Source organism: Aulostomus chinensis, chromosome 14 (genome assembly GCF_037954235.1).
Source record: "Aulostomus chinensis isolate RoL2024-O1b breed Wild chromosome 14, RoL_Achi_v1.0, whole genome shotgun sequence".
Lineage (NCBI taxonomy): Eukaryota > Metazoa > Chordata > Actinopteri > Syngnathiformes > Aulostomidae > Aulostomus > Aulostomus chinensis.
The window spans coordinates 19,531,626-19,550,833 of NC_141333.1; the positions used below are offsets into that span (position 1 = coordinate 19,531,626).

General features: G+C 39.1%; 1 protein-coding gene across 6 annotated transcripts in view; it reads right to left on the bottom strand.

Annotated features, from left to right (window-relative positions):
• The window catches only part of ptprfa (protein tyrosine phosphatase receptor type Fa), a 344,773-nt gene that overhangs the window by 107,769 nt on the left and 217,796 nt on the right, over positions 1 to 19,208 (bottom strand). For all 6 annotated transcript variants that reach the window (XM_086224174.1, XM_086224172.1, XM_086224173.1 and 3 more), the window contains 2 exons: positions 17,795 to 17,905; positions 2,336 to 2,605 (listed from right to left, as the gene is read on the bottom strand). In XM_086224174.1, the coding sequence (XP_086080300.1) occupies positions 2,336 to 2,605; positions 17,795 to 17,905 (381 nt within the window). The remainder of the gene's footprint in view (positions 1 to 2,335; positions 2,606 to 17,794; positions 17,906 to 19,208) is intronic.

The following is a 19,208-nucleotide window of genomic DNA, read 5'->3' on the forward strand; positions in this document are numbered from 1 at the left end:
TTCTTACTTACAAAGATGTGAAGCCAGCAAGCAGCAGCTGAAGCGTTCTGTCTTACAGCGTGTTGCATAAATGGGTTACTATGAATATAAGATGTGTCTCTGAAAACTTCAAACATCATTGAACTGTCCTTGCTCAAAAAGCATTCAAGTATCATAGCATTCTGTGGGAATATTATTCGCAGTGTGAGGGGTCTGTAGCAATTGAACCTGCTTACTGAAGTGATGTCTTACCATCATGATCAGTCAGTGTGACGTGTTATTATGAATGAATGGGTTGACTGACTGTGAACCAACAAGTCTTGGAAACCTTGGACAGAACCAGACTCCAGCTTTTAAACAACCAGTTAGGTATTGTAACAATAAGAAGCTACTATTCCTACCCTACTTTCTCACCAGCCTAATTTTCTTCATGCTCCACTCAAAACACTGTAGGGCCATTGTGTTCTTTCTATGGGAGGAAGAAGAAAAGGCCATACTTGTGAGTAAATTTTGTATGCCCTTGTCCTGCAATAAGGGGAGATTTATCTCATTATTGTGAGATAATAAATATTGTCCCATAACAACAGGTTAATTTATCCTAGCTTCACAAGCTAATTCCAAGATAATGCATTCTGATTATACGTTACGATATATAGTTATTTGTTATACTAATTAGCTGTTATCATTAAATATATATTATGGGGAGATAAACTCATTATACCAATAATCAACAATCTTTCTTGTCTAAATCTTGCAGAGAGTTTTTACAATCTGTTAATCAAGTACAAGGTCAATTTCCATTTTCTTGCATACATATAAATTTAAACTGACTCAGCAAGACAAACCCCAGAGTTCCGAGTTCAATTTATTTCACGTTGGCTCATGCAATGATTTATAATCTGTATAAATTGTCATTCAAATCAGACATTTTTGGTTTGTGGGCAGAAATGAATGAATTTATAATTAATTATTAATTAACAAATAAAGACAGTGTGTCAAGATCTGTAGTTGTGGGGACAATGCCTGAAATGAGTCAGTGTGGATGTGACAGGTGATGCAAATGTGAATGTGGCCACGTAAGTCCAGATTTAGCCGACAGTAGAAGTGCTCGGTCATGTTTTGTTGCTGCTTTGAGTCCATGTAGGGAAACAATGTGGCAAGCAAGGGAACTGAGGGCTGAAATGGATTTTGGGTGAGCACCTGCTACCCTTTCCTCGAGTCAGAGATGTTTTCTCAACTTCCCTCTCATATCTCAAGTTGTTAATCTGACTATATATATGTTAATGGAAAAGAAGTCTTGGCCTTGATGTCTGCTACTGCTGGTTTGGATTGAACAGATAAACCCTTCAATGGTCCACTCACATCTCCCCTAGATGTGGACTATGAAGAAGGAGTTGGACCCCCAAAATTGTTTTTCCGAACTATTCAATGAGGGCAAACATATTGAGTTGACTTTAAATGAACAGCTTCTTCTTTATATTTTGTCAACCATATCTCTGTCATGTATTTTAAATTGTACTCTTTAACTGTTAACTGTAAATATAATTGGTTAAAGGCCAAATGTAATGAAACCATGAATGAGGTTGTGTGCACAATTGGTCATCGCTCTTCATTGAGGACGGTTTAGATTTAAAATGGTTTAGTTGCCAAACTCATTAGTTCATTGCCAAATCCACAGCTCATCATTTCAACTTCAGCACTCACCTCAAATTGCGCTAGATTAACTGGCTAATGCCTTCACAGCATGATGATATAAAATCAATCGATACAGCAGGGAGGAAATGACCTTTTGCCATTTAAACAGCATTTAATATAATTTTTTGAAGTGTTTTTGATGTGAATTGTAACCTTTTTTCAATGAGAGGGAGATGGGAGTAACTGGGAACTAAACAACATCACATTTAGGTGTATATCACTGACAGACCTTTTTCTTTAATGAGTTGGTACCCTCATATTACTGCCCTGTGGATCTATAGCAGCATCAATGTTCTGTTCATTCACAATGTTTGTGTTCTGATAGTTTCCTATTTCATTAATTGAATTGGATGGCATGCACACCGTCTACATTTTGAAAGCACTTGCCTTCAATTTTACATCTTTTCCCCCACAAACATTAAACAAAAATAAGACTTTACCTAAGAAACAAAAAGTAATGATCCCGTTTTGCTGTGAAAAATAATGAATATTACAGTTTAATACAATAAAGTATGATATAGGCCTAGAGTATTTTAGAAACTACTTTTTCTTCATATATGGTTCATAGCAGTCACAAGATGTGGCATTCTCAGCCAATTTATTGTTATTGTGACCCCAAAATGCCGACCCGCCACACACCCAGACATTATTTCTTTCTGACCTTTGACGGTGATCTGGGCAGTGGTCTCGATCATACCCAAAGAGGAAATGGCCACACAAGTGTAGTTGGCTGACTGGCGGATGTTGGTGAGCTCCAGGACATTGCGACCGATAGGCATTTCCTCCTCCCTGGTCAGCTCAACCTCACCGCTCATCCACTTCACGTAAGGCATGGGAGCACCAACAGCTACACAGGTCAGGTTGACACTGCCACCGGGCATCACCTCGTGATTGGTTGGAGGGATGGAGAAACGGGGAGGCACACGACGAACTGCAGGGTGAAGAGAAGGAATATGAGAGGACACAACAAGAGGTGTGGGTGAGAGTGGGGGCGGGGTCTTGTGACCACTGGGCTGATTCCATGTTTGACTGGCCTGGCCTGGCCTGGCCTGTAACTGTGTACCCGCGTGTGAATGGGTCAGGATGGATGAGCCAGTATGATTTGCATTGAGTTTTAAGTCTCATCATGCTCTGTTTTTATGGAGAATGTGTTTTTCAAGTGTTGCTACTCAAATCATGAGGTACGTTATGGTTCCAGATGTGAATTTTGGTGTTTTGATGAAAACATTACATTGAAATTAGGGGTCATTTAAGGTTAGTTTTAGGGTATGATATGAAACATATCAATTTCACAATCTAGGAATGCACAATAACATTGATCCGTCATCGGTATGGGCAGATACTGTTAACTGTTAATACATCAGTTTTGGACCAATGAAGCTAAAGTCGCTTCTTCATTTTGAGGAAACACTGCAGTAACTATAATTTATGATCAATTCAAAATATTTTAGAAACATAGAAAAAAGTTACCTTTTCAGATGTGGTACACAAGATGTGAATACAGTGACAATTTTTTTTTAATACACATAGCATCAATATTCTTTGTGTCTTATCCTGTTTTTGATCACTGATGTGAAGTTTTAATGGAAAGTAGAAAAACCATTTCTTTTTTGGAAAAAAATATTTTGAACCAAGTAGCTGAGAGTTTTCCACATCCAGGGAATCTGATGTCTCTGAAAGGTTACCTTGGCCTCGAATCACATAAACATACCAAAGCAACAATATGATTTATCCTCCACATAGCTGGTGACCTCTGATTTAAGCATGCAGACAATTATTATGTTAAACATCATTCTTTTTTTTTGTCTAACATACTTTTTTTATGGAAATAGTTTACTTGCACACAGGCAATGACACCGGAAACCTGGATCTGGTGTTTCCGTACAATATCTACACCTATAAGACCTTAAAAAAAAAAATCAACTAGCTGACCATTACCAGGGACTTCATGTCCATTACAATGAAACAGAAACATTCATTAGCAAATTTCGCTCAATTATAATTACTTATTTGGTTTATCCTCTTCATCATGTTTATATAGTATTTCCGTGCTCCATGTTGGAAAAGGGTCAATTTAGAGACACTGCCCTGAACTGTGAGACATAATCTCTCTTGAGTATCTGGGGTTTCCTGCTGTGCTTCAGAGAATACAAAGCACCTGAAATCCACAGTGTTGTGCTGCTGGTCAGGAGCGTTTCCATCACATCCTGAGGCAAAGAGAGTGAATGTGCTGGAGAAAATACTGAAGGCATCTGCTCCTTTGTTAACTCTCTTCCTTAGAAATCTCTAAGTACTGGGATCCTCATTACACTACATCTGAATTAGTGCAACAGTACTGTGTGAGCATTCAATAAAATGCAGCAAGTGAAGTCCTTGCTCTCAGACTTAGCTGAGTACTTTCAAGAATTCTGACTCACAAAGTGTACTGTAAGCTCGAGGCTACAGCCTGGGTGTGAAGGGCTTACACTGAGGATCAGAGGATTTTCTAAGGGTTTCATTGTGGTTAAGAGTAAGAGCAAGGTTACAAGCTCTACTAGTATACCTTTCACTGTAAAAAAACAAAAAAAAACCTGAACCTGGAAAGTTGTAGAAGCCTGTGGTATGTGCTAGATGTTAGCAGTCGAGCAAAATGCTGCTAGCTTATACTCAAACAAGAATATCATCATCTGCTGGCATGGGAAGTTGCCGGCCCTGAAATACAGATGCTGGTTTCCTTTGGAGGCTGCAGTGCTAGAGAACACAAAGTGGAGGAGGAGGAGGAGGAGGAGGAGATAAAGAGGATAAGGAGTGGGAGCAGGAATGTGGAGGAGACGGGTCACTTAGGTAGTGCTCCAGAGGTAATGGTGTTTCCAAGGCTCTGATGTATTTGATACTGGACAAAGTATATTTAAAGGCCGTGATGACATATATATATAATAAGGTGCATAGCAGAGATGAATTCATTTTCAAGGCTGATCAAATTAGATCAGTGACTTAGTGTTTCCAATCTTTGCAAAGTGTTGCTGCTGCCACTGTTCTTCTCAGTAGTATTATTTCACTGATTTATAGCGTAGGTTTAATCTCTACTATACAGAGGAAACATACTCTTTGGCTGGAAAAAAAAGAGGGTGCCTGGGTCCAGACTTTTAAATCTGAAATCTCCATGGGATTTGCCAGACATCATTATGTGAAACAATGGTTTTCTTGGTTAAAAGTGACTGATACTTTGAGCACTTTTGTGACATAATGATTCGCCAAAGGGTCTGCCAAATAACATTCTGAAGCTCAAGTTTTGTGGCAAATTTTCAGAACAACACCTCACATCAGATTTTGCTTTCACTTCCATCCCAATCTTGAAACCCCTTGGCATTACTACCCATCAGCGTTAACCTTTAAACTTTAATGTCAGACACGTTGGTCCCTAGCCATTAGTTAAGGATATTAGAATAGCTCTCCTCGTCAGATTTAAGACGTGAAGTGTTAGTGTGACAATATCTCGGATAGGAGAACACCAAATTTTAATTGTCTTTATCAGAATCAGCAATCCTTTATTAATCCCGTGCGGGAAATTGTTGAAATAAATCTCCTAAATGAATCTCCTCCTATGAATCTCCTTTTACTGGTGTCACTCTAGGTCTATCAGCACAGGGGACCTGAGAAGTCAGCCCCAAAATCAGCTCATTGGTAACTGTGTTGAAGGAGCAGGTGGTTGCATTGATTGTGTTGTTTGTTTGGCTATATTTTGTATTATTAAATCTATTCAATCCAAAATATACTATTCAAATTTGTATTACTATAAGACACTACATATTTATAAATAAGTATATTTCAACTACTGTCAAGCCTATAAAGAAGAGAAAGAAAAAGTTATCATATTCTTAGCATATATGGGACAATTAGACCATGTTGGTGATCAATTTTGAGCAGGTGCACAGCATAGGCCAGGCGTTTAAATTCTATTTTCCGACTGATCAAACGCACACACATATGGCGTGCTTGTTTCCCAGCAACATTTGCCTTAACCCTGAAAGATTTCTTTGAAGCTTGGATGATGACAGGGGAGTGAGTACACTCACTGTGTGTGTGTGTGTGTGTGTGTGTGTGTGTGTGTGTGTGTGTGTGTGTGTGTGTGTGTGTGTGTGTGTGTGTGTGAGATGGAAAGTGGAAATACTAGATCAGTAAAACATAAGGTATTTTACTGATCATCAGAACACTCACATTACCTGGTTATATCCTTTCTACAGCAAAGTGGCGGTAGGTAGGTTGGCAGGTAGATCGGTAAGGTAGGGTCTATAAGCCTCAGCTGGCCAGCAATTACAACAGTACAGTTCCTCCAATTGTAAATGTGAATTTAGGACTTAGGCTATCAACATTTACACCAACATTTCTGTGTTACGTGACATAAATGCACTGCCAGTTGGGTAATTTTCCTGTTTTATTCTTTCTCCCAGAATACCACAGTAATATGCAATGACAGTAAGTCAGTGAGGGCTATTTCAGGTTCCTGATATGCTATATTACTTGCAAATGTGGTCTATTATGTATAAACCCCTCCAACTGGCCATGGGAAGTATTTATTTATTAATGTATGTTTATTGTTTATTATTTATGAATGATAAACGATTATAAAAAAAAAGTTTTCTCATTTCTTCCTCCAACATCCCGAATTAATGTTTTATGTCATTCCTTGCAATAATACTTGCCATGAAGATCTTTATTTTATTTTTTTTAGGAAAAATGTATATTGGTTTTTTTCCCCATTGAAATTTGAATTGATCCTTTTGGTCTGCCTTGCAATATTGTTGTTTGTTTCCAAATAGCTCTGGTAGTGCAGAGGAACAAACTAAATAATGCAGAGTCTGCAAAATATCACACTATAAGTCTTAATCAGTAAATAGAGTTTCAGCTTTGTGGTTGAATGTCTCTGCCAGCCAGTCCAGTTGCAGTTTACATCCATGTTTGTTCAGTCTCACAATACATTATCCAGAGTGCAGACTTTAGAGGAATTAACTAAGGTGTCAGGTGTATTTTCTGGTGATATTTAACTTATCATCATAAAGGAGTTACACAGCTTGTACAGAATACTTTTCAGATGAAAAGTGCTTTTTGCAGGTGTGAAGCTGAAGTTGACCTTTGCCTTAGATATCAAATGTCATTCCTTCGCTATTTCCCGTTGTTAGACATTTTAATGATTTTTCATCATAATTAGTATGTCTACAGTTATGGCCAAACTTTTTGCTGTGCAGCCACAGTGAGCTTGAACTCGGCCATCTAATTTGAAGGAATTCCCATGAGACCCTACTGAGATACTGGGGTCAATAGTGCAATAATATCCTGATTTTTCAATCAGCACTAATCAGAAAGTACAAGTAAACCAACCTCCAACTTCACTGTTTGAATATTGATTATTTTAAGAACAGGATCACAGATACACTTTTATTTGATTGATCTATTACTGCTACCAAGGAGGAAATAGTGATCACTGCTGTTCGTTGGTCCATCTCTCAGTAGCATACAAAATTGTGGACAGATTTAGACAACATTTGGTAGGATGATAAAACTTAGGTTGAGCTGAATCTGAACCTGTTGTGCTGTGAAAACACAAAACCCGCCGAGGGGAATATTATCATTTGAATTCCAAAATCAAAGTGATTGTTCCTCAATCAAAGTTCCATCATCTGACCAAATTTCAGGAAAGTACTTGCTCAACATTTTGAATTATTTGTTACAGTACTGATTTTACCTAGATCTTTTGCTACCTATGGAAAAAAAAACAAACATTATATCTGAATGTGATAATTTGAGGTGTCATCTGCTGGTCCACACAGCTAAATGTTCCCTTCCTCCTGCTTGTAAAAGCTACTCCTCAGGTGTTGATCTGAAGTGTGATCCTTCCCATACTGAGAAACGAGATCCCTGGTGTCCGCATTTATAGTTCAGGTGGTAATCATTATGAGTGTAACAATCATTTATCATGCCTGTTATTTGGACTCATTCATTGATCATATTTTTGTTAGTCCTGCAGGGCCCAGATCATTGAGGCAGATGGCTAAGCAATGTAACACATGAGTCCTTGCATTGGTTTGTAAATATACAGAATTCATATAAATGGTTGCCTGTGATGTGTAAATGGGTTTTACTCTGCAGTCATTGTTAAGTTGGTGCAATCGTATTTTTTAAATTCTTTATTTGAAGATATCTGATGAAATTTGGATAGCAATGGAGCAGTTATACTCTAGGAGGCTGTATGATTTTAATGTGCTGGCCAGCATTGAGGGAGTCACCACAATACAATATTAGCTCATTAGAAAACTATGAAGTTACCCATGGACATGGAAGATGGCCAAGATGCAATGACTACAGAGTCAGTATTTGTTGTCATGATTGCTACTGTTGGCCTGGATGATGGTGAGATGAATGGATGAGTCGCTGAGAGTTAGAGGTGAGACTGAAGTTGTCACTTGTCATGATGACATTTCGAACTAACAGATGCACATTAGGAAAAGCTGACCGTTATTGGCAGACAAACTTTCATCTGTATTTACATGCCAGAAAAGAGAGGTCAAAGAAGGGGGTCGGGTGGGGTCGGATGGGGGTTGGTGGGGTTGCTGTAAAGATTAGAAGCAAAGTCCTGATAAAGGAAAAGCTGCAGTTATAGGACAAGCTAAGCTGGGAGGGAAAGCAAACATCTGTGTGCATTATGGGGGACTTCATGCTGCCATGCAGGTGGTGATTCAGCAACGTGCTTACGACATGATTGAGGGACGTGGATTAAACACATTGAATTGACATGGAAAGGACAGTCAAGTAGAAGAAGTAATGCTCTTTAACTGGACAAGAAATGTTCATTGTGTCAAAATGAAAAAAAAAAAAAAAGATGAGCAGTATAACAACAAACTGAGAGACCTTGAAGATATGTTTCTCTAAATCTTTATTCATTTAAATTTCACAACTACTCTCCGCCGCTAATTGATGTTTTTAATACAGCACAATTTTGCAAATATCAATGAAATCGTTCATGTTATAAAATAATCATACCACCCCTAATTTTAACGTGATGACAAGAAAACTCAAGTTGGCATTGTTCCCACAAAACTGAACTTCTAAAACTTAAGTCGAAATTTTCATCGGCAGACGAATACACCTAAATGTGATGGGGATCAAATTACTCAGCCATGTTTTCTGTCAATCAGCCCGACACTGTCCTGGGGTGAAGACCCGTTGCCTCAAATGGGAGCCAATGGCCATTGAACTTCTATTTCCATGAGACCTTCATCTTCCATAAATAACTGACACTGTTTCATTGAAAGCATAGTTTTTTATACCATTATCCACATCAGCATCAGTCTGTATGCTTAACTACAGCAATATCAATATGATGAAAACAATAACTGTATTTTTCCCAAACTTCCTATTGAGTCCTCAATGTGAGTCGGAGGGACTATGGCGCTTGTAGAGCAGCCAAGCATGGAAGCCATTTGGTTTGCAACTCGACAAGTTAAGCAGTAGCTGGAAAAACAATCTCAGGTAATGTACATGTTTAGGTACAGCACAAAACATCCAGCTGCCACGAAATGTTCAAAATATTCAATGGAAATGACAAGTGCCATGTATTGTCCCTAAAGTGCAGTGAAATGATAAAGCTTTTATCACAGAACATTTTTGTACTAAAAGTTGCTCACCCTGGACAGATATCAGGGACGAAAATTCAAAAAGTGCTGAGGGATTTTAGTAGCAACCCTGCACCGGGTGCTGTGTGAGCATATGGGTTTCCCTTTGTTAATCACAGCCTTCAATGACTGTGGCTCCAGATTATTCTAAAGAAAGGAAAATTAAACTTGGTGAAGCGACTTACATTGCCCATATGAACCCCTCCCACCAGTCTTGCATGCTCTCTACAGATGGAAGCTAACTTAAGTTGAAGTCTGTCTGTCTCTTCCAAGAATTATGAACAGCATTTTCCTTGAATAACAAAACAAACAAACTTGTCAGTTCTCTCTGGTAGACAGACTAGGTATTGGAGACTCCGGTTGTTTGTCAATGTCACGGAAGGACCTCGAACTGCAGAGAAGTGGAAGGCTCAACAATATTCAGGTGCACTGCCGCAAGACAGTCGGTCATTGCAGGAGACAAAGGGGGGAGGGCACTGTTTTGCCCCCACCTTAAAATTACTGTGTGTGTGTATTGTGTTTCTAACAAGGCAGTGTTTTGGGCCTGGGAGATCAGTCTTTCCCTGCTGTTTCTTAATTCCTAAAGAAGTGTTCCATCATTTTAAATGTAATGTCAGTGTACTGATACTCAAAAATAACTACATTGCCAAAAATCAATGAATTCACACCTCCTAGTTACTTTCCACTAGTGATTATTTTCACGAGTGATTATTTCCAAAAATGCAGCATTGGAATTAAAGGCAGAACCTTTTCGACTGTGCACACCAGCACACTGGCTCGTCTGTTCCAATGTTTTCCCCAAATGAAAGGCAGGATTTGCACCAAATTATGGCCCAATTTACAGGTAAATGCTATTACTTCACATGAAAATCTAATAGACTACAAGTTGGATGTGTTGCTTCCTCTGGACGATGTGCATACTTCTGAACATTTTTCCTGGAATCTGTCCTTATGGGCAATAATGAATCTACCATATTTCACTTTTCATTCATGTTTATTCCACTGTGTCTTGTCTGGATTTTAGAGGATTCCATCTTGAAAAGAAAAGCTGCAAGGACTGTAGATAAATAGTCACTTTTGTCAACATTTAACTTTCATGGCTTGTATTTTTAAACAGAGGAATATCAAGGGTATTCTTTTTGATATAACATATGATCCTTTACAAATACGCAACATCTCTTTATGTTCTCTGACATTCTTCACTCTCTGAGCTACTCCCTGTTCCTCTATTAATGATCCAGAGTCTTGGGGGGGGGGGGGGGGGGGGACAACTGTTGGAATAGATGTGTTTGAGGCTATTTTGTTCATTTGTAGATAGTTCTCTAGCAGACCCAGATAAGAAGGCAGCATGATACAAGCAGTGTGAGCTGAGAGCCTGCCACTCCATGAGATGTTGGTTGGACAGCAGATGAGAGCAGAGACAAGCCATGCTTCTGAATTAGCAAAGATTATATATTCATGATCAGCATGCTAAAGAGGACACTGTGACACAATCACAACATTTTGTGAAATGAGCACAAACTCTGAACACAAATCATGTGAAGATTAAATTCCCTCAGTGAAAGGTATGATGTGACATCTCTTTCATCGGTTTGGTATGGTAGATGGCTCTATGTCATTTAAAAAACACAAGTCGATCCACTCAGAAGCCTGTCAGTAGTGCTTTTTGGGCCTTTTAGTAAAGGCAAATAGAATTTGTTTTACTTGGGAACTCGCGCGCTGAAATATCATCAGTAACCTCACAGGAATCATCTCTTCATGATGTCGTTCTACTTAGCATGCCAGTTTCCAAGGTGATGGCACACTATTATGATAGTACCAAAGACTGTTCTGATCTCAAAGCCCTGGTAAATGTATAGCTAATTCAACAAAAATTGTCCAGATATTTTCAGTCAGTATTTAGACCAAGTCATCCAATCAATACCACCTGACAGGTTGCTTGTTCTTACCCTTGAATATGACCCAGATGACTGCTTCCCCCAGGGAAGTACTTCAACATAATCTCTTGAGGGTACTATTTGATCCATGCTGACAATATACAATTACCATAAGGGATGTTGGCTCCTAGGTAACGTGTTAGTCTCTCACTCAGCGATCATGAGATTAAAGCCACAGCATGGTTGATCTGGATGTTAGACTACAGAACAGCAGCTGTGACATTCCATAGTAAGAGGCAGGACATTTTTTGTTGTTGTTGTTTTTGCTGGAATATGTAGTGTTTTACAGTCGTTTACACAGCACTATGGTGAAGGTCTGGTTAGGTTTGGCACAAAAAAACATGTAGTTGGGGTTAAGAAATGATCCTGTTGAGGTTAAAGTACAAGTCTGTGAAACACAGCTGAAAAAATATAATGGTGTCAAGTAAAGTTGCCATAAATATGTTACAAAAAGGATATTTGGTTTCTACTTTGAGTGACTTTTCATCTTAAAATAACAGACTGTTATAACCTATGTGGCTGGTAGAGGTTGTGTCACTCTAAGGCATCAGTAATATGGGTCGTAATAAGCTACTGGAACAAATCTTATTGGCACTCGCCCCCCCCCCCCCCCTTTTTCATCAATACTTGAGATTTTGAAACTCCCATGCACACACTCACGAAACTTTTTCCACCTGGAATGAAGCACAACCTTTTGCTGATGGAGAAAACAAAGGTGACCTACAGAGTATTGCTCAAGCCTGCAACATTAGAACTGACACTGGTAACCCTGAGGAAAAACAAACCCTACTTCTTACAAAGGCATACATAATTCTTTCCTGGTAGACAAATGTAATTACTATCTGTGCACAAGGAACAATATTGTATTTCAGCACATCATGCTCATTTCACAAAATTTCAAAAAAGCAGGCTGCATGGTGCAACAGGCGTGTAGTGCAAGTTAGAATATACTGTCGCACACAGCCTGCTTTTTTGAAAGCACGCTGCATGCTACAGTGTATCCTGCATGGTGCAACAGGCATTGTGTAGTACAAGGTAGAATATACGATAGCATGGGCTGGGAGGGGGCATGCAGTCAGAAAAGGAGGGGTTGCATTTTAAGGTTGGGGTCCTGAGAGAGAAAGGCCGGGACGGGCCTGAGGCGCCTAGCGAGATGCCAGCGCGGCACGGCTCCAGTCTGCCAGGCCATGGCTTTAGGAGGATAAAGAGTGAAAAAAACCAACCTTCCCGTTGATCTGAGAGGTGATATTTGGATTGTATTTATTGATGGCAGGGTGCAATGGTGATGGAGGGACAGAGGGGTAAAGAATGAGTGGGGAGGAAGAAGACAAGGAGAAACAGAGAGAGTAAAACAGGCAAATATCTGCTTATCCAGTTACGAGTGAGAAAATCACAGTGGAGACAATAGCATTTGCAGTACAGTCTCTCTCTCTCACACACACACACGCACACACACACACACACAAACACACACACGGCACATAAAAATGCAGGGGAAACCCATCACACACATAAAGCAAAAGTTACACAAACAAAATTTGCTCTCCCTGTCCTAAACTCTGCTGGAGAATTTGAATTCTTCAGATAGCATTCAGGAGGTGGAGGATCGCTAACAGCCAAACTTCCCTAAGACCACTACAGAACACAGCATGTTACCGCCTACATTTATTCTGCGTATTGACTCGCTGAGAGCTCCACTAATCAAGGCCTGTAATCGGTTAATACATAAACATGGCTCCAGATAAGATAAGTCAAGCACTCACCTGCCATGTGCCTATGCCGAACTCACAGAATAATTAATTTCTATGGTGGAGTATTTCATGAACAATTTTTGCCTTATAGAAGCCCGCTGAGTCCATGGAGAATGTCTGATTGGTGCTCTCACCCATTGATTGGATAGAAAAAAGGCATTAAGGTCATCCGTGCGTAATCTGGCAGTGATTGTACTTAAAAAGTGTGCATTTAATGGGGTGTTAAACAATGACCTGAAAACAGGTCTCAAAGTTCTGAAAGGTATTCAATGCAGAAACTGTTCACACACTATGCTTTTTAAGTGTTATTCATGTATAGTTTTTTTTACAGTGAACACCTTCAAAGCAGGTGCTTGACCAATACAGAGCAAAATGTAAAATACTATAGTGTTGCAGCTAAAACATATGATAAACCTGATGAGCAAACTACAACAAACTAAAGGCACAGGAGCAACAGTGCCTACACATTTTTTCTACTATTTTTTTTATATTCATGAGCCTTCAGCTCTATCAACCTAATTCCAAAGGTATACAGCTTTATACACTATACACAACTGTTAAAAAATTATTAAAAAGAAGGATTAAAGAAAATGACTGTTTTTTTTTAAATCCTTAACCTTCAATGTTTAACCCCATAAATGTTGAATATTTAATACCATACTTGTGTGCACAGTTGTGTTTTCTAGTGATCTGTAATTCCGCAAATTGTGATTTTTGTTATTATTCAAGATACACTTTGAAATTTAAATAATTTACTTCGGCTGATTATAATTGATGGACAATTTTAAAAAGCCATTCATAATAATGTCAATAATAATGTGATGAAGGAACCAAAAACCTCTCTGTAGGCAAGGACAATCTTTCTCTTCTACATTAACGCTACTGCTCTGCTTCATGAAAAACCATGATAAACACACCCAACACAAATAAAATCAGCAATTCAACAGAATTGAAATAAAAAATGTAAACGATTCGCTCACTCCTCAATGATAAACTAAGCATGGGATGGTAAACAATGAAACACAGTGGCCTTCTTAGAAGGATAAGCATTTGTGAGATGAACATAAATATACAGCCTGTGTACATGGCTGATGGGTATGATATTGTGGAATGGAGCTACCATTTAGTGGGAACAAAAGAACATTCAACACAAAAAAGATGAGGAGAACTGTAGGCAACATAAAGAGGACACACACTTATATTGCATGAAGCAACATTTGCTCAAGAGCCAGTGTGAAACGATGGAACATAAGCTACCGTTACACCTGGAGAGGTTAAACAAACACAGAGAGGAACCTTGAAAAGAGTAGAACAAAAACAGGCAAATCATACAATTATCATCTGACTGTGTTGATTACAGCCCTGTCTAGTTTAGTGGGGGAAATTTTTGACAACTATAACAGTCTCACTGACAAATCAGCCATTGAAACAGCAAACAAAAATGCTATAGGTATTTCTTTATTCGTCTTTTGAAAATCTCTGGGGTTTTTTTTTAGTTCTTAGATGAAAATTTATCTTTGAAGTGAGCGCTTTCATCTGCCATTGGATTGAGAAACATCCATCTGTTGTAATGAGAAAATTAAAATGTGCATCTGCTTGCACATATGCATGTCCCAGACACCCCCCCCCCCACACACACACACACACAAACACACATACTAACACTTTGCCAGGAGACATTAGTTATCTCTTCTTACCACACGTTTATTTTTAAAATAAATCGGCAAAGTGATGGTTTGGGTTTTTTATTGCCTAAATAATTCCAAATGAACCAGTTCTCATAGCGTTCTTTTTCCTTGATGATGTTGTTGATTTTATTCCCACACAGAAAGGATTCTTTAAAAGCAGATTCTTCCAATCACTCCTTTAGTCAATAGTGACCGCCTAGCAAACAATGATCACTCTGTATGTCCTTTCAAGCATTAAAGCACTACCTTCAGGGAGTGACAACACTGAAGTTCATACGAGGCTTCTTAAGTCTGAATCAACCAAAAAGTTTATAATAGTATGAAAATGGCTTTGTTCACTGATCCAATGAAAGAATTAATTTACTGTCACATTTTGTGGCTACAGACCTCCATCTGTGATAGTGCACTTGAGGCACTTAATTTGTCCAGATTTTTTTTTAACGCATACTCTCAACAGAACATCTCAGTTATATAGATACCTTTATCATACACTTTTGCTTTGCTCCCATTTTCCACCAGTTTAAGTAAAATAGCTAAGACTTCTTACACGCATGGAAATGTTTTCTTTGTTACAAATCTTATTCGAAAATGTGCTAAAATATGTCACAGTGTACACTTCACTGACAATGACTGCAGGCCAGATTTATCTACACCAGCCCAGTCCCACCACATCTGGCTTCACCAGCAAAATCTTCTGAGAAATACCCAGAAAGCTAATTGCTTAAAACAAACTGTCAGAAAGCTTCTCAGGGAAGCTGAAGGGAGCATCCTCACCAGGGTCTGCTATTTTTTTTATCATAACCAACTTTAGAAAGCTGACCTTTGCTGGTGTTCTCTTTAAATCTGAACCCTGGTTTACATTGTAGCAGGTAGATGGCAGACAGTGTGTATGTTGCTGTGTGGTTAATGATGTCAAGGTTGCAAAAATAAAGCCCCTTTGTATCAGAAGGGGTTATGATACATTCAGGCATAAGCTACAAATGATGGACTCCGGGGCATTTTATCGATTTGAATGGACAGGGATAGTGTAGGGAGAGCCCCAGGTCGATTGCTAAGCCTATACACAGCTCCAAGCTGCAAGACTGGGACACAATTTCGAGCAGTAGAAAATATCCCACTTAGTGCATTACCTGCACCCTCATCTTTGGGATAATCTTGATTGGCATGTTCCATTTCCTGCCAATATCCAACAACTTTTGTTTCGTTGAAGAGGAGTGGACAAATATTCCACAGGCGACAATCACCCACCCGATGAACTCCATGAAGTAACACTGCCTGAAATTGGGGCTCCACACTGGATACTGCTTCTACTAAATCTGAGGCTACAACTGGATTTTCTTGGCACAGGTGAAGTGCTCACTAGCTTGGAAATCTTAAATCTTTTATTTCAACTCATGAAATATGAGATTAAAACTAAAAGTATTGTGTTAATGTTTTCTTTGAGTTTTTTTTGAAAACTGTATATTATGTTAATCAAATCCTCCATATGTTGGAGTGTGGAGACTTTTCAGCCAGCAGCAGCTAGCTTGTGTCTGTGACAACACTCACTGAAATTTAGCAGCTGTAAATACTTTGATCCATTGCAGTGGAAAATTGTTGAGCAACTGCATCCCTCCCTAGCAGATAAGCATAAAAAGGTTTTCTATTAAATATGATGATTTCATACTGCTATTTTTTTTTAAACTCCCAACTGTTTTATTGGCACCACTTTTATGCAATCAGTATATCCATTCATGTACATTATGTGGTAATCTGTCATATGTATACACACACAATACTGTACCTGTGTGTGTGTTTGCATATCTCTTGTGTCTTGAAGGGAATGGTACCCATAAGTCTCTTTAAAGTTGGCCTGTCATTACTTGCTGGGGGCTAATTCATTTACTGGTAGGTCTGGACAAAGCACCAGAAATAAACTAACACAATTACACACTTTGTAATTTAACTTCAGAGTACTTGGGGACAGTGTACTTGGGGACTGGTCAGTGCTCCTTGAAGGTAATGATTTACATCCTAGTGTGAACACACGCGCGCATATGCGCGCACACACACACAGACACACACACAGAGTGATCAATATCTGATTGCATAATAGAATATTAAGAAAACCTTTAATATAATCATCAAATATAAAAATTATCCAAGACCACAAACATTTTTCTGGCTATTTGTATCTGTAAGCCAATCATAATTGTGGTGGCTGTTGCAAGGCCCAGGATGCAGCGACAGTTCCCTTGCAAAATAACACCAGGGGTAAACCATTGACCTGCTAGCTTAGAGTTTGTTGCTGTTTCATGTAGTGAAGAGGACTTTAAAAAGGGCGGAGGCAAAAAAGCTGAAGAGGCAGACAATGCCAACTTCAATTGTTGCCCAATAACAAACTTTTATTTGACTTTTTTTTCTTCCCATAACCCAATCTACAATGAGCCAACAATGGGCAGTAACCATATTCAGCTGTATTCATAATGCTGGTTTGTCACTTTATTTTTTTAATGGACAGGTGAATAAAGTAATAATTAATCCCCCTCATGCTTGACGAACTGCCTTTGAGAAACTGAAATTGGCTGAGGCTAATTGTTTGTTTGTTGCCGAGGTCTACTGATGACAAGCCTTGAGGCCTGTTGCCTTCTGTTGCAGCACTTTGGGAGGGATTCCTGCTGCTACGAAGGCAAAATCATATTCTCTTTGTGGCAAGTATCCAGGAGTAAACCCCCACTTCCACAAAAGGAAGCGGAACCCCAGCCAACCTCTCCCTCATCCCTGACAGGTCAAAACATCTCTCCCATCACCTTGAGGTTAGAAAGGTCAAGCCAAGTAACAACAGGGCAATGAGGCAAAATTCATATTGTAAATCACCACTCAGGAGACAGAAATGAGACACAGAGAAGAGAGTGATAGAGAAAGCAGGATATGACAGTCTCAGACCAGAGAACGCACAAGCATCAACAACTTTGACTTTCACTGCAGTTGGACCCAGGAAAGGACTTTGGCCATTAGCAGTCATAAGGCAAAGGAGGTGACAATGAGGACCTTCCTGTTACTGGTGACCTGGCAGGCAACGAGCGGGAGGTTAATGGGGTCAAGAGGGATCTTACCTCGAACATAAAGGTTCGCCGGGGCAGAGTAGCGTGTCCCAGCGCTGTTGACTGCCACACACTCATACTTGCCCTGGTCTGACTCCTCGCTGTTCTCAATCTGAAGTGCTCCTGGGGAGGGAGGCCAAAATGTCACTGTTCACATCTGAATCACACACGTACAAGATACACACAGCGGCAATCTGTTTTAAACACTAGCACTGCTCACTTTTTGCTGATGTTGTTGCCTAAAGTAACCCTCTATTCTTTTGGTTTATTTTTCCTTCACATACTATTGATGCAATCAGAACAATTTATTACTGAAGGTAAAACATGTCATGATTCATGACAGTTGTCATATTTTTTTTTTTTTTTTTTTTTTTTTTTACAGATGACACAACTTCTGTAATGTGGCATTGTGGTAACACAGTCACTGGATGGTGTTTTTTTGCCTTTCTGGAAAAGGAGTAAATGGACGAAGTTGGAGAGGACAGTCCCTTTTTGAACAAGAGGTGATGTAGCAGTGACTGCCTCGCTGTTGCCGCTGCTGGTATCTTCCTGGCTATTTTCAGCTATTCCTGATTTTCAGCTTCGTCGCCAGACAGCATACAACAAGTACAAAACTAGTAGTAATCAAAGACAAAACATAACCTGCCAAACTGAAAATAATTCCACAAGACTCAATTTTTTTTGCCCATTTTTTTCCTTATGTTGTTTGAACACAGTTTGAAACAGCTGGTGTCTCCTCCATATTTCTATAGCAATGGCTCTGGTAGGCCTGTCACAATAACACTTTTATTAGTCAATATATTGTCCCATATCATCTCAATTAACAATATCATTATTTTTCAAATGAATTTAATTAATTATTTAAATTAGTGCCGTTTCAGACCAACTTGTGCCACTGTTCAGGATATGTAGAGTTTCTTTTGTCACCAACATTGGTGATGCTCTGGATAAGTGTGTCCCTGACACACTCATAATAACCAGGGTCAACAGATTCTGTTCACAGGGATTATTGGGATTTATACAATTTTATAGTTCCAAACTTGCAAAACAGTGAAGGTAATTTTAAATCCACATCAGACTGGGGCATTTGAGTTCTCTCTACGGACTTTTTAAGTCTGTTAAAATATTTGGAAGTCTGTTCATTTCCCATTGAAACTTCCATGATCTCTATGGTTTTTACGAAGTTTTGTCTTCTATTTTTGCTCCCATAATGGCTTGAGGACAATAAAGATTAAATTTTGCCACGGTTTTGAGGTGACCCTGGAGATTGTGCTAGCAGAAACAAGCAAACATCAACATACAATAAGAGACCTGGACTAGTAAAACAACTGGCTGTTACTATATCTGCATCTTGACAGAGCAAGAACATTACACTATATACATTTATGAGTGATGCACTTGGTGTTGAGGTGGTTGGGAAGTATTC